The 17,068-nt window shown below is 35.7% G+C and overlaps 1 protein-coding gene across 6 annotated transcripts in view; it reads right to left on the bottom strand.

Annotated features, from left to right (window-relative positions):
- Window positions 1-17,068, bottom strand: part of LOC132704027 (disintegrin and metalloproteinase domain-containing protein 11) — a 627,178-nt gene that overhangs the window by 67,043 nt on the left and 543,067 nt on the right. For all 6 annotated transcript variants that reach the window (XM_060673635.1, XM_060673633.1, XM_060673634.1 and 3 more), the window contains one exon: window positions 4,573-4,642. In XM_060673635.1, the coding sequence (XP_060529618.1) occupies window positions 4,573-4,642 (70 nt within the window). The remainder of the gene's footprint in view (window positions 1-4,572; window positions 4,643-17,068) is intronic.

The following is a 17,068-nucleotide window of genomic DNA, read 5'->3' as shown; positions in this document are numbered from 1 at the left end:
TAGAGGTCGTTTATTAAACAGTTTTACACACATATACTCAGGAACCATATAATAATTCTATTCGGATGCATTTAAGATAGCTAGTGGATTTTTTTTCATCTAGTTCATCTGCTTCTTCATGCTCAGATGTGGACACTTAATTTTTGCCAGCTGAGACATTTGTGAGTGACACAAGAAGAATTTATTGAATAGTTTAGGTACATTTTAACGGTGTTTTTTAAATTCATAAGATATCCCGACAATTGTACTAAGATGGTTTTCATGTTTCACTTAGTACATCACGTAGCATAAGTGTCTTTATTTTTGTCCAATATGTCAAGAGATTTTACAAAATGACCTACCGGCGAAGAGAGAACTAGTCGCTATGTTTCAGAATTTTTATTTACATCGCACCCAGTTCCGCGCAATCTTAGGACTTACTTCAAATTATCCTGGGATGTCAGAAGTAAGGAAAGCAAATAAGAAGTCGAACAAAGCTAATAGCTTTTCCACGAAAATGTCCCACTTTTGTACCTCTAGATTCCGCTGCATCGAAATGATAATTGGAACGTTCCCCAATATAAATAAGCTTTATTAAATCATTCGTTTACCATGATCATACAAGCAGGACTGGAATTCGACACAGCGTGAATAAATCCTAGTTTTCATTTTAGTTTCCTGACAAATAACAAAAAACTCTTTTCTAATACATTTTTGATACAATTTTAAAATCGGATTTAGGTAGGTGAAGGTTGGCCGAATTCGGGACCCAAATTTAAGTATCAACTAGAGTGATTTAGGGAGGACTTCAGAAGTTCATCAAGCGAATATTTCTTCTGTTAATTTAAGTGTCACCTAGCTGTAGGTGACCCCTAAAAATATATGCCTGGAAACAGGCATAAGAAATAAACAGACTATAGGAGCGTGACCTCGCAAAACCTTTTCCCAACGAACGACCTCTCCCGCACCGGTTCGACCTAGTTCGCTTGGAAAACAATACACCACTCCAACCCCTCGCCCCCTAAAACCACCGAACGCTCATTAATTCGGACGCAGTTTTTTTCTCCACGTAGTGTCCCCCTCCCGTTAAACACACAAATTCAAATAAAACCGCAGCGAATTTAAAACAGGTCTAGCGCGCCAACGTTTCGCCTGAAACTGAACAAATAGATTTGTGTTTCCGCATGTGCGCTAATTATTTTCGAAAAACCCCCGCTAATGTTTGCCCGATAAATTATTTTTAACCGTTTTCGCGGGAAAAAAAAGTGTAACGACAGGGCAGGGCGCGCATTTCGTCGCGACCTACATCCGCCACCCCTCGAGAAATTTATTACAAATTATATTGGGTTTACACAAGTTCGGTACCAACTTCGCCGAGAATTTATGCTTTTGATGTAAACCGGCTTAATTTTGCAAATTGGAACTGGCCAAAGAGAAAAACGATTTTCATTTTGTTCGTGAACTTTTTTTTTTAAGATTAAAACGCTGGAAGAAATATTACGATTATTTTTTCCTCATTATTTATTAAGTTTTTGATTCAGATACACTCAGTCCTATTGTAAATGTGATTTGAGTATAAACTATATTGGTATGCAAAGTCTGTTCATAGATATAAGAAAGTGACTAACAGATGTAACGAATTACTATCGCTATCATCGCCTGTTCTAATTATTATTTCTTCTATATTATTTGCAATATGGATATACGATTGTTCTGCTTCGGTTTCTATTAGTTTGAGGACATTGGAGTTAACACGGGGAAAAACATTGTTACGACGAATGGCAGATTTCAGTTGGTGCCAAACATATTCAATGGGATTAAATATACAGTGGTAAGGTAGAAGCCTTAAAACTGTGTGCCCTAGATTTTTTGCATAATTATCACAGACGTATTCCTTTTGAAGAGACAAGGATGCATCATGTCCCCACTTTTGTTTAACGTGTACTCAGAAGCCATTTTTGGCGAAGCATTCGAAGATAAGGACATCGGAATCAAAGTAAATGGAGTATATGTGAATAACATGAGGTACGCGGATGATTCTGTCTTGATAGCGGATAATATCCAAGACTTACAACAACTGATTACTCTACTAAACGACGCCAGTAAAAACTATGGACTAAACATAAATAGTAATAAAACAAAGTTTATGATAATCAGTAGGGACAGGGTGCCTTATGTAAATGCGCAACTCGTCGTCGATGGAATGGCTTTGGAACGAGTCAAGAAATATAGATACTTGGGTAGTTCGCTGTATTACGATTGGGACAACGACAAAGAAATCAAAGCCAGAATAGAAATAGCCCGGAGCTATTTTCTCAAATTTAAACATATACTTACCAACAGAGACACAAGCCTGAACCTAAGAGGACGATACGTCGAGTGCTATATATGGTCCGTTCTATTATATGGTATGGAAACATGGACGCTCAAAACAACATCAATTAATAGATTAGAAGCGTTTGAGATGTGGACTTACCGCCGTATGCTGAGAGTATCATGGGTCGAAAGGGTTACAAACGAGGAAATTTTGAGAAAAATGGGCAGAGACAGAGAAATTCTATTACACATAAAAAAACGAAAAACGCCCTATTTCGGACACATAATGAGGAACCCAAAATATCGGCTTCTCCAGCTAATCGTCGAGGGTAAGATAGAGGCCAAGCGTGGCGTAGGAAGGAAACAAATGTCATGGCTTAGAAACCTGAGGGAATGGACTGGCTTGAAAAATATCGGGGACCTTGTACATACAGCAATGGACAGGGTAGCATACGGAAATGTGATCGCCAACATCCAATAGTAGTGGATAGGCAGCTGAAGAAGAGAATTCCTTTTGAAAATAAATGACGTTATTATACATGTAGATTTGGATTGTTGCTTTTGTGTCACATGAGGAAGGGGTTTAGTCAACTGTCTACTGTGATAACTTGCATCGTCCATTAATTACAATGACGCTATTAGGAGGAATGTTTGGAACTTGTTTGTTTTTAAACCAACTTTCAAATAAATCAGTTGTGGTTTTTTCATGGTCATCCAGAGAAGAATCTTTAATATTTTTCGCAGAGAGAGAAAGTACATTTGGAATCCAACCATCTTTAGAGCCAGCATGCAAAATAGTTATTCTTTTTACCTCTTTTTGATGGCGCGTTTGTTTTACACTTATCAGTTGAGTCAACCCAACCCTTTTCCGAGGTATCATAAGTGTCGAAGCAGGCTTCATCCAAGTAAATAATTGGCCTTTGTTGTTCTCTGTAAATCCTAATTTTTTCTAGATATTACAGTCGCCATGATAGTACTATACCAAACCAAAGAATATTAAACACAGGTAGGTATAAAATTATTTTCTATTACGGACCACAATTTTACCTGAATTTAAATTCCGAAACTTTAGGTAATAATCTTGTTGCATTGTATGTTAATGACCACCCTGGATAATCCCATTCAAACGCAATTGTTCACTTTCATAAATCTATGAACAGACCATACCGTTACAATATAACACAGTCGTTCAGTTTGACAGTACAGCCTTTTATCATTACACAACTCATTAAAAATCGCGATCTACACAGCACAAAATAATATACATCATCATCAATGTGTTTTCGGTTTTTGTTTGTTTTGGTTCGTTTTTGTGATCGTCAGTTGCTGTAATTTAAGGGTTCTATGCTCTGCCTATTGCGTCAGTTCGATTAAAATAACGCTGTCAGGAAGTACTAACAATTAATATCTGTGTATTGCTATGATTTTACAATCTTTAACATACAAAATATTGTCGGAAATAGACATTACCATTCCCATTGCAGATTACATATAAAGCTATTAAGCAAAGGAAAATGAATGAGATTTTACAAAATATTGTGATAATTGACTATCACACGTCATCAAACACTTTGATTTACCACCTGGTGATCGAGCTTTTGGCATGAATAATTAAGAAGAAAATCATCATTCAGAAATTAAGACTTTAAATAAGTTTTCTTTAGGGCTTTTGCGTTTTTGATGTTCACTTTTCCACAGAATATAAATTGAATTTTTGATATTAAAAAATCTTCTACGTTCTCAGTGCCGCCTTTTGTGGAGACATGTATGACAGTATGATGATAACCAAGAGAACAAGATAAAAAAGGTACGTTTGCTAGTGTCGACCTTTTCTCAAGTGCTAGTGAAATATAATTAAATGATAAAATCGATAAAGTAAGGGAATATTTTCCGAGCTGCAAATCCGAAAAGATCTATTGACCCTCTCAAAGTGTTTAAGTCGAATGTGAGATAGTGCTCTCAATTTATGGTTTCCTGTGATTATCAACATACCGGCTCTACCTGCAACTTAAACAATAAAGATGGCCATTTTTGTTGAGAGGGATTTTTTAAAATATTATAATATTATTTTTACTATTTATTTTAGATAACCAGGAAACTAAAAATTTCAGATTAGTCAAAAACATTCGTCACAACACGTAAAATTAAGTATTCAACAAAAATAAATGGGGCGTTATATAAATCATAAATAACGTGTATAGTGAATATTGAATAGTATTATTGTTTAAGTTCACCGTAGTGATAAGATTTTAGTTATGATAATAATAAAAAAATTACCTGTTTCGAAACCTGCTCAGCTCCGTTGGCCAGGAAGTGTTTTTGCATAATGTTTGGTGCTATAAGTTGTCTGAAACCAAAAAAGAAGGATTAAAATACTGTGTATGTTTTTTGCGTTAAAATTGGAGTAGCTAATGCGTTCAGCAGATGTGACGAAAGCGAACAATAATCTTGAGAACAAAAGCAGTTAATTGCCAGTGGAAAGTTATTTAATACTGTCTAAAACGTAGTAACTCAAACTTATTTAACTCGGTGCTGCTCGCTAACAAAATTTAAGCACGGTTTGTTTTTGTTTTCACGACGTGAAACTTTTTTGAGAACGCGACCGAGCATCCAAGTTTATAATTTTGATGAGTTTAAAAGTATGTTACTGTTTACTCGACAAGGGGAAACCCTATAATTAATTAAATGTAATAAAAGAATTCGAATTAAATCGAATTTGTTTTAAGTTAGTTTTTTATAACTTCCCACTGGGTTAGAAGTTTGGTATTTCTGATCGGCATTTATTTGACACATATTATACGAGGTTTATGTAATTTGCAGAAACCTTATTTAACTTTGCAGGACAAAAACGTTAGTAAAATTTTATATACCCATGAAGTAATTAGACTTGTTTGAAAGTTAAATATATAATATGTGTGTGTGTAGATGTGTCGTATGAGACAAATTCTTATTTCCCTCCTTTGGTAAATAAGAAAATTATATTATGGGCACCTGGAGAAACTCATGAACTTAGTTTCACCATGCATTAATTTTTAACCAATCATAGTAATAGTGATTTTTTTCTTTTGTTTCTATTTTTATAGACACATGCGTTGCTATGGAAATCTGTCAACAAAATCAATTTTGATTTGTTAAAAACTTTTGTTTCCGTTTTCAATGATAATAATTTTGACTATTTTTTTATTATTTTTTGTTGCGTTTCTCATAGTTATGTTTCAAAAACTTGATTTTGTAGGTATTTATTTCCATTCGATGGACAACTGCTGGATATTTTTCCGTTCCACCGATCGTTCAATCAGATAGTTTTGAGGAACGCATGTGAATAGGTAGCTACCGTAAACCAAAAAATTCTCCCGGATACATTGAAGTGTATTGATCCTTATCAATATGTTTTGTATTATGAAGGCTCGTTTACGGATATCTGAGATACCAACCATAACTACTATCTTCAGGCTATCGGGAAGTCAAACCACAAGTTATCAATTTGCCGTCAATCTGGAAACATATCCAGAGCAAACCTACAATTCTGTATTGTGCCGTTAATGCGGAGTGCGGATATATAGTAATCTGGACTTTGGTAAGCAAAACTATTCTGTACATACTAATTGACGTATATACGATCGACTGGCATCAATAATTGAATATGTATATTAGCAGATATATAGAGAGGGGCTTCATTATCATATTATGTACCGGGCGTATTACTAAGGGCGGCGAATTAATGCTTTGAGCATAGGCCACTGCAGGATATAATTAATGCAAAATTGTTTTGATACATTAAAATATCCATCAACAAGCTGACGAACGTGATTTTATTCTCAGTGGCAATTACCAAAGAAGTAGTATTAAGAGCGGTAGATTAGAATTCGCTTTGTATCAACAATAACCCCAACACCCACCACCAAATTACACACACCAAATTACGAAAACTGTTCTACTATGCACGCGTGAATCGTGAGGAAAGTGTCACTTCGGGCGTTTCGGAGACATGAACCACGGACTTCGGATGATTTTGGTATATTTTACGCAGGATATTTTGACAGCTCTGACGGTCATGTCACACGTATTCGAAATTCTAAAGAACAAGAAGGCACTCGGACCTGGTAATATCTCCGCAGAACTAATCAAATATGGACCACAAAAACTATACAAACAACTAACAAGATGCATCAATAACGGTGATATCCCGGAAGAAAGGAAATTACCCTATCTTCCCACTATCTGCAAAAAGGGTGCCAAAGAAAACAGTGACCATTGCCGAGATATAGCAGTAACGAGTATATTCAGCCGAGTATACGGAAAAATATTAAAAATAAGAATAGAGCACGAATACTCAGCAGAGAAGCAAAAGTATAAGCGAGTTTCTGAGCAGGAAGATCTACTGTTGACCATCTCTTCTGTGTCACTCAACTCATTGAGAAAATATCAGCCTTTGGCCGGGAAATACATCTCCTATTCGTGAATTTAAGGAAACCGTCCGACAGCATACCATTACCTCAGTGAATGTATTCGTACTGAAAAAAAGCTTACATAAGATCGAGTGGTATTCTGTAGAAAGTTTCCAGACTAAAAATGTAATTCAATGTATTAACAGTGAAATGGAATTTCAATGAAATTAAATGAAAATTGTATACATTTTATGGATAGCTTTGGAAAATTTTAGTTTCGTTTCTTTAAAAAAATATGTTTTTCGATGCTCTATATCTTGACATCAATAAATTTGATTTATGATTGTTCAATCAGTGTGGATGTCGACGAGTTGTTCAACGATGTTCTTCAAAAAGAACAGCCACGGCACGCTCATCGCCAGATTGAAAAGCCGCCGCCGCCGCCCCCCATTACCCAGATTGTTTGCCAAGGCAACACAGAATGAGTGGTTAAAAATGGATACAGGCGGTGTGGAAAACATCGATAAGATTAGAAATGCTTGCTGAATGACACTGATTGATCGTTTCGCCGTTTCTCGGGATAAAAAAAATATATTTCAGTTTAAGGAACCGATAGGGTTTTGTTTCCATTTCCAAGATTGATCCAAACTATATAAATCGTATTCGGTTCGGCGTTGCTATGCATATTGCTACGCAGTTCTTGAAATAACGCTTTTCGCGAGAATTTGAATTATAATTTATCTCCAGTCTTCTTCAGCCCATTATTTTGGAGTACGGCATCAAATAAAATTCAATATTAGAAAGTTTAATACCTATTTCTCCCGCATTACACATTTGCGGCAGATTAATAAAAAATATAGCTGCAGCGCAGTGAAGTGCAATTTCAGCGCTCTATGTGTGCAAAACTAGAAAATATAATTGGACAAGGATCTTTGTAACAAACTAGTGCAGTTTTTTACAAATTTCAACAAAATTAGGCCGGAAATATTATATTATGCAACAAGTGTGGTAAACGGCATCTGAGCCACGAGTTTATTTGACACGAGCGGAGCGAGTGCTTAGTAAACCAGTGAAAAGTTTGCATATTATACTTTTTCTACGACCATTAGTTTCAGGGTACATTTTTGTAAAAAAACATGAATACATTCACTGAGTCAAAATTGAAGCCGTGGATAATGTTTTCGACAACATCCGATTGCCACCAGTGGATAATATCTCGAATATGTCCGAAGTGGCTCGTAGCCGTACGTAACGAAAGTCATGTCGTAAAATCACACTTTCTGCATGCTCGATTGGTGCCTCATCATTAAACTTTTTCAAATAATTAAAAAAAACAGATTTTAATCTTATTAGTGACATTTGAATTGTTCTTCGTTTTCAAAACAGTATATTATGCAACAAGTGCGGTAAACGGTATTTGACTAACGAGCTTATTTGACACGAGCGGAGCGAGTGTTTAATAAACAAGCGACTTAAAATTTTTACCGAACGTTTTGCATACTTTTTCTACGACCGTTAGTTTTTGGCCACATTTTTGCAAAACAACAAAAATATATTTACTGACATGACAGAATTGACAAACGTCAAAATTCAAAATCTCCAAAAACATCCGATTGCTCCCAAACCAGTGCGGCAAAATCCCAGAAATGTCCGAAGTGGCTCGGATCCGTGGGAAACGCAGTGCTTATATCCGAAAAAGTCGCTCGTACCAAATGTATAATTCATAGGTTAAAAATGCGCGCTCTTCGGGCTAAGGCTAAGGCATGCTTCTAGAGACCTTTAATAGACAGACACCCTATACAGAATTATAGGCAATAAAATATTACTCTTTTCACTCATTATCGGAAATGGAGGTACCGATCCAAGACCGATAGATGCGGTGGCGGCTGTAGCGCGGAAAACTATGAATAATTAAATTTCTCGACACCTGAACGTTATAGCTTCAGTCGTTGTTTAATAACGCCCTAAATGGATATGAAAGTTTAATCAAGTGTGCATAAAAGCAGATCGAATTATTGCATTTAGTCGTTAAGGGATGTTTTTCTTTTACTTTGATGCGCTGCTGTGTTCAAATCTTGAAGCAGTTAGTTGCTACTTTTACCTTGATTCCGGTTTTCAAAAACATGCAATTTAAAGTTAAAGTAGTTTCCCATGAAAAATAAATATGATGCCTTTCAACACGCGGAAATTGACCTGACGAAAACAGCAAAGTCTGGGGATCATTTTATATCGCTTTGAAGGTGGTCTTTTCAGGATAAAGGATAAAATTTAGATGACTGTAACATGTGTCTCTTATGATATTAAAAATATGAACATGCGTTTTGATAGAAATCTTTTAGAATTGCTTTTTGATTGATAGAAAAAAATTCTGCTCCCTTCTGTAAAACACCTAATTATACACCGATCTAGCGTGCTGAAAGTGTCACTTTACAACGTCAATTTCGTTTCCGGCAGATCCGAGCCACGTCGGACATTTCCGGTATATTACCGCACGGGTTATGTAGCAGTAATCGGATGTTTTCGCAAGGCTTGAATTTTGAGATTTGTCAAATCTCATTGTGATGTCTGAAGGTGTTGTTTTGCAAGCATGTAACCAAAAACTAACGTTCTTTAAATTTTTGAAGTCACTCTAAGACTCAAATGCCGTTGATCGTATTTGTTGTATAATATACTAGTTTCTACTCCCGTTTACCTCACTTACTCACTCACTTACCCTCACTTTACCACGTCAGTTTCGTTTTCCACGGGTCCGAGCCACTTCGGAGCAATCGGATATTTTCGGATATATTTCCCACGCTTTGAATTTTGACGTTTGTCAATTCTGTTCGTTAATGTAATCATGTCGTTTTGCGAAAATATATCCAAAAACTTACGGTCGTAGAAAAAGTATAAGTATGCAACACGTTCGGTAATAGTAATTATGGAACAAGTGCGGTAAACGGCATTTGACTTACGAGTTTATTTGATACGAGCGGAGCGCAGCGGAGCGAGTTTTAAATAAACGAGTGAGTTAAAAAATTTACCGAACGTGTTTCTTTTTCTACGACAGTTAGTTTTTGGGTATATTTTCACAAAAAAAAAACACGAATACATTCACTGACATGACCGTCAGAATTGACAAACGTCAAAATTCCCAAAATACCAAATCCGTGCAATAAAATCCCGGAAATGTCCGAAATTTCTGGGATTCGTGGGAAACGAAACTGACGTGGTAAAGTGACATTTCCCGCACGCTAGATCGGTGTGTAATTAGGTATTTTACAGACGGGAGTAGAAAAACTTTTTAACTCACTCGTTTATTACCGCACTTGTTACATAGTATACTATTTAAATTAATTGTGTGTCGTAGATTAGGGAGTAAAACATTATTTTGTGTCCCTAGTGAAAAATGAAGAAATTATTTATATGAATTCGTATATCCATCTATGTATGCTGTCATTTAGATTTTCAACCATAGGGATGGGTGTCAGAATTTTTTCAGTTTACCCATAAGGGATACTGAATAACCACTATATACTGACCCTTTCATAACGTTATTATATACGGGAACTATTATAACAAGGTGTGTTAAAATTTGATCTTTCATTTTAAATTATTCACCAATGGCAGTATCGTGTATATCTAATTAAGCAGCAAACAACAATTTTTTGTTATTTGAAATGATAAACATTATTTTTATTCGATTTGGATTCTATCAATTATTGTAATTCGACTGTTAACATACGAACCCAGAATGGTAAAATTTGTTAAGTTTGTTAGTTACATTTCTAGGTTACGAGATAAACAGAGTTTTTACCTATGTCACTCTAGATGCATAGAAGAAATAAAGATCAAGTCTTCACAATCTTTAGTAAAGTCATTTAGTAATCAAAAAATTTAATTCGGTAAATGTAGATGTAGATTTATAAAACTTCTGGAACGGTTTCAGTTAAGCTCAGAAGAAGCCAGCAGGATGCTTGATAACCGACGCGGGAGGGATCCTGAAGTTTTTTAAATAGTAGATTTATGGCATTTAAACTTAAACTATGCTGAATTGTTAGAAAACAAAAGTACTGATAATAGCGTTTTAGTAGTAGCAGTAATAGTTTTATGTTATTTTCATTTTAAAAATATTTTCAGCTATTTACTTTAGATTTAAATGGCAGTTAGGTCTCCTTCAACATTGTAAAAAAGTAAGACTAAATAATTGTAACTTTTGGTTTTGCATTGATTTGACCTTAAATAAATAAGTGCAATTGGTATAATTAGTTTTACTCCATAAATTTGAAACATGTTAGTATTAATAGTTTTCATCACATAAGATTCTCGGGTTTATACCACTGTCACTGATAAAACTGACTTTTATAGTGGATGACTCCAAAAAACGTCAATCACTCATTAATTTATATATCCATCTTTTAAAAATGGCATACGTAAACTATAAGCGGAACTAAACATCCATTTTAGCATACCCGATACTTTACTTAATCCCTTTGGGCTATAACATTTTTTCTAATGTAGTATAGCTGCTCAAAAAAAAAAAGATTAAGTGAACTACTAACGGGTCATAGATTTTATTTCGTGGGCAAGCCCAAAAAGCCCGTTAACTTATTAGTTAAACCGGAAGAGACAATTGACTGAAAGTGACAACGAAATTGTTATTAATCTCAGATAATGAAATTTGCGTTAACGAACTTCGAGCGCATGACGCTGTAGAAATCGCAATCTAGCAGACAATGTGTTTACCAGCCATTTCGATCAGTGAAAATATCAAATCTACTAAATGAGAACTTCTCGAAACCGAAAAATCAACCGGAACGGCGGTTTTATTAAAACATCCCCCTGACTCAAATTGGCAATTGGCAAATTTTTTAAAAATGTTGCCGTGCTCGAAATCGAGGCGAAACGTTACTAATTGGTCATTCCGACAGCATGTTATCTACGCGCCCGCTTTTTTTTAAACATCGCGTAGATAGCATATTTCACTTTTATCTGCGTAAATATCATAATAGTTAATGTTATTGTGCAATAAAGCGTGCCCCGGTCTGGTCTCGTCCGTTCTCTGCTATTTTATTTCACTAAATATTTAATTAATTTTAATATTCCATGCAAATTAGTTCGTTTAGACGCATCACTGATCAGCGTTTTTGTTTTAATAATCGCGTCCGACGGTTTTTCCTGTATATACGCCCGTGATAATATTCCATTTCGAATTGCTATATTGTCGAATTGAATTATTTGTGCATTTAAACGTGGTTTATTTTACAATCTAGACGGTCTGTTTTAAACCAGTAAGTTTTGGAGCATACCGGATGTCCCAGTAACGGCAATGAAGTAAAGTATTAGGGAATCTGGCAAGGTAGAATGCCTACTAGGTAGTACTCCAACTGTCGTTAGTAAAACAACATTTTGCAGAAAACGATATTTAAAACTCAATATGGCAACTATGCCCCTTGGTAATCATTTCAGGGACCTCTAAATTAATTTACCTTTATTTTTACTTGAAATTTCTAGGACTATCCATTTCTATTATTTCTGAAAGGTGTTTCTAAACTCGGCAATAATAAATTTTGTTTGGCTTCAGGTTTCAGTTTTCAGTTTTGAACGTTGTTTGTTTTAAAAGCTTGTTTGTATAAGCTGTTCAAAAACAAAACATGAAAGGCTACTGCAGCGTCGAGATGATAGAATAACGTTTTCCTTTAAAGATTTATCCTAAGAACCAGATGCTTATAAAGTTAATTCAAAGGGCAACTTATATTCCAAGTTTAACGAAAAATTTTGTGGGACATAGCCTACACCAGGCTTTTATGTCACAACATTACTTAAGATTAATGGATAGCGTATGGTACGGTTGTCTGGTTAACAATAACCATGCAGATGGAGGCGAAAAAGCAAGCGAGTAGCGTGCAAAGCGATAAATGACAAGTTCTAGAGGAAGATACAAGAAGACGAAGCCTTAGGGCTTGGTAGGACGCAAATCTCAGACAGAGAAGACTGGAGAAAAATGGAAAAACAATTAGGGCAGAAATACTCTATATGAAAATAATTTATGACAAAAGAAATAAAGACGAAAAAGATAAGCAATAAAACATTTGCGATCTACGTCGACAGTCAGGCGGGAATAATTTGTAATTCAAAACAACATCTAATTTAGTTTTGACTTTAATTAGAATGACGTAAGGCATGAAACTTAATACCAAATCAAAAAATAGTGACTTTGTAGAGGGTAACGAGTCACGAAGGCTAGAAAGGTAACGAAAGCGCCGAAGAAGTAGCCCGCGAAGGCTTGACAAAGCGCATGATTAGACCAGAACCCTTTTGTGCTGCAGAATCAGCCATTTAAAAAGGAAAATCGTGGAGAGGCACGGTAGGAGACAGACATGCCAAGGAATTCCTCAGGTGCAAAAGAAAAGTCGGAAAAATAATGGTATATCGTGTGGACTATAGGAGACTCTTAAAGGGCATCTAAGCCTGACGGAGGCAGTGGCAAAGGCAAAGAGGCAATGGAGGTGGTTTTTTAGTGTATTTTGATTACTGGCAAATAATTAAGTCAGGTGATAAAACTTAAACACAATAATTATTCAGCAAATACAGAAACTCTTACTGACAGAAGAAATTTGTTTTGGCTTATTTTGAATGCACTTCGAGATGTATGTTAGCGCACACGCAACAAGGTAAAAGAAATTATTGTTAGCTATATTTAAAACACACAACTGTTATCCTAGGTGCAGGGTGCCATACTGCGATTTTCGGGCGCTCTCTTGCCTTTTCTACACATTGCGAAGAACATTAAAATTTTATACAGTTCAAAAAGTGAAGTTAGTGGTTAACTGCTTAAGTTTTGGAGATCTGGGGCCTCAGAAGCAGAAGACCAGCAGCTACCGGCAAGTACCCTGCCTGATTCGGTAATCGCCGTTGTGTCTTGCGCAATTGTAGCTATCGAATTATCCTTTCGGTCATAATGTTGTATACAGGGAATAATTAAATTCCATCAAGCTGACAGCTCTCTTGCGTACCTGAGTTTTCGAACCGCTGTGTGCTAATAATGTAGAAGGTAAATAAAGAGGGTTTTAGCTAATAAATGCACCTTGAAAATGCTAATTGGAACTGAACCATCATTCGGAATTGTCCGCAGGGGAGAAGACATATCGAAGACCTCTTAGACAAAATTGAGGTTGCAGATATTCCTGGAGGAACAAGATACAGGCAAATTACAGGACTGTTCTGTTGAGATATGTGTTTGTCTGCCTGTGCCGAAGATGATAACGCTATCATGCATGTTGTATCAATGTAAGATTTTGATAAAAGAAACGAGCTGTGAATATCATCTCTGCCATTGAAAACTGGAGAGCACTGAGCCTTATAACACATAAAGTAAATAAAATAAATAAATAACACCGCCTTTATTTTAAGCCCGGCGAATCTCAGCTGAGTTATTAGCTTCACCGAGCATGCGACAATGCAAACCTAATTTATTATACCAATTTTATATACAAAGATATAAATCAAACAATAAATCAAAAATTGAAAACAATAAAAAAACTATATTACATACAGAGAACTGATTAACAATCTAGGTAGTTTTCCGTAAGAGATATGTTTTTAAATTAACTTTAATAGCGCGATGACAGGTTCTGTGATTGGCTAATCTGAGGATATTTATTAAATAGTCTAACAGATACATACGAGAAGCAGCTTTTAGTCATGGACTTCTTAATTTTAGGTATTTCATACTGACAATTGAAGTGGGTTAGATGGAAATGAATGCGATTTCTACAAGTCAGTTTTTCCAACAAATATGGGGCAAGGGGGATCCAGTTTTGAATAGTTTGTGAAGAAAACAAGCTTTCAATACAAAGATTAAAATGTTGAATTAGAATAGGCAGTATGGTTGGGTAGCAAAGTTTTAGTATTTCTAGTGTAATTCCATTCGTGCCATGTGCCTTGGATGTCAATTTCACCATAGCTCAAACAACCTCCGAATCGTTTATCAGCTAGAGCTCAAATTCTGCCGATGTACATTTTGTACTAAGATATGGCATCAAAGTCAACTGTATTACTAATCTGTACGTACTGAATCAACAAAACATTGATTAATGAGCTCGGGATTCCTCAGATGTTTAGGAATATCGACGTCCTTCTTTGATCTGTTGTAGATGTTCAGATGATCTATAGTCTTCCGAATCTCTTTTGTCTTTTTTGTGCGACTAACATGGTCAATATAAGAGTTTTTTTTCAGCCCGTACAGGCGAGGTGAAGAGGTTTCAAATTTCCATATAAGCCTCCCAGTTTTGTACATTTGTATTACGCTTGTTTTTCGAGAGAAGATGATTGCAATATTCTTTCATTATAAACAAAGCGTCGGTAAACCAAGGAGCAGGTGGTCTCGTTATCCATTTTTCAGTTATTGGTGCGTGATAGTTAAAAAGAGTTATGATCATGTCAGAAATCATAGGAGCTTTCTGGCTTATATTAACGCAATCAAAGGCTTACCACCAACGTAGATTTACTAATATCCATATCAAATTGTTTAAAATTTCGATATCCAATAATTTTTGATCCGAACTCAGAAATTTCTACATTCAGAGAGTAGTAAATTAATTGGTGTTCCCACTGATCGTGCATATTCTGGTGATGAACATGGTCACTTAACAGACGGTCATCGGAGAGAATAATACCTCAAGCTCACCTTATCTCTGGTATATCTAGTTGGCTTGAGAACCATCTGCTTGCAGTTAAAAGCGTCAAGAAGGTTATCAAACTGATGAGAGACATTGCTATATTTTAAAAGATTTATCTTTATATCTCCCATCACTACAAACTTATCCACTAGCATGACAATGGCAATCCAATCCAATGTTTACTGATTCAACCTTTAAAAAAAGCCATTCTTGTTCCAAGCTTTCAGATGCGTTCTCTGCAACATCTATTTAAGTAACCTTAATATTTGATCGAACGTAAGCTCCTATACCCCCTCCCCGAGACTCACGATCTACCCTATAAAAAATAAAATTCGGAATATGAATTTCATTATTAGATACACTCTCCGTAAGCCACTACTCACACACTGCCAAAATATCCAACCTCAAACTGTTCACCAACGCTTTCATTTCATGAAAATGTGGTAAATAAGGATCACATTTATGTGACCAATTTTTAATATGTTTTTCTGATTTTGATTAGCTATAAATTAGCATAAAGATCTGCTGTAAACAAATTAAACTAGCTCAACAAAGAGAAAAAAAACAAAAGAAAAACAGTAAGAAATATAATAAAGATAGCGGATAATCAATAAACGAGAGTCTATTTAAGCATCTCTTTAAAGTGGTCTTGACTAAGGGTAACAAGAACTTTGGAGTCATCAAAGAATTGTATTTTTAAGGGTTAAAATGAGAACATATTTTATAACACATAGAATATATATTATTTGTTGCATTCGGCAGAAGGCGTTATTAATCAAGTTTATAATTTCTTTTGATACTACAAAATCTCACACATTAAAAGTAAAAATTTCTTATCATTAGTTTTCCGTGTGAAATAGTAGGGCCTTCAACACGCCCACTGTCGGAGGACATCCAGTATAAAACGTATTCGTACAATTCAGCAAGTGGTTTTGCGCTGGACGGCGGCCCTTCTTCCGCAGTCCCTACCGAATCCCCAACGACTTCCCTGTCGGCGGGCGACAAAAAACGAAATTAGATTGATTCACCGGATATTTTTTGCGCAAAAAAAGTCGTCGCCGGGGTTGGCCGCTTTGGGGGTGGTTTTTCGGAGAAGATTAATAAATGGGTTGCGTTCACTCGTCGGCTCGCGGAGCACTAGGTATGATTAGCTTTTTCGGATGGATCCTACGGTTAAATGAATTTGTTTTTCCGGGGGTGTTCCGGCGATATTAATGGATACGGGCTAGGCGAATGACGATATTATCTTCACAGTAGCTTTAATGGCGTCTCGATTATGTTCGGTACCTAGTTGTCCTCGCGACAGTTGCATTTCGAATGATCAAACTTATAGTATGATATTAAATATTTGAAACGATTTTTGCATGCTGTTTTTACTCTGTACGTTTTGACTATTATTGACATATTAAACATGCACGAGTATCAAAGTATCAAATTAAGTGGATAACTAAAGGATTAATGAAAAAAGAAATTCCGTTTTTAATTACACTCTGAATTTAAGTCGGACTTATTATTATTGCACCCAATTCTAAAGAATCCTTAACACTAAGCAGTTATCTGCTTGAAAACTCTCTCTTTGTGAGGATATTTGTCCATATACTTCGAACGTTGGAATTTTTGTTACTTTATTGAATTGTTAATTACATAAATGAAAGCAATAGAGAATATAAAGAACCAAATGAGCGGTACACTTGCACAGCGAAAAAAATTGCAGTATTTAACTTT

Source organism: Cylas formicarius, unplaced genomic scaffold, assembly GCF_029955315.1.
Source record: "Cylas formicarius isolate icCylForm1 unplaced genomic scaffold, icCylForm1.1 PGA_scaffold_6__28_contigs__length_40554024, whole genome shotgun sequence".
NCBI classification, from domain to species: Eukaryota; Metazoa; Arthropoda; class Insecta; order Coleoptera; family Brentidae; genus Cylas; species Cylas formicarius.
The sequence above is the reverse complement of the archived record's forward strand: the minus strand, read 5'-3'. Positions and strand labels throughout refer to the sequence as shown.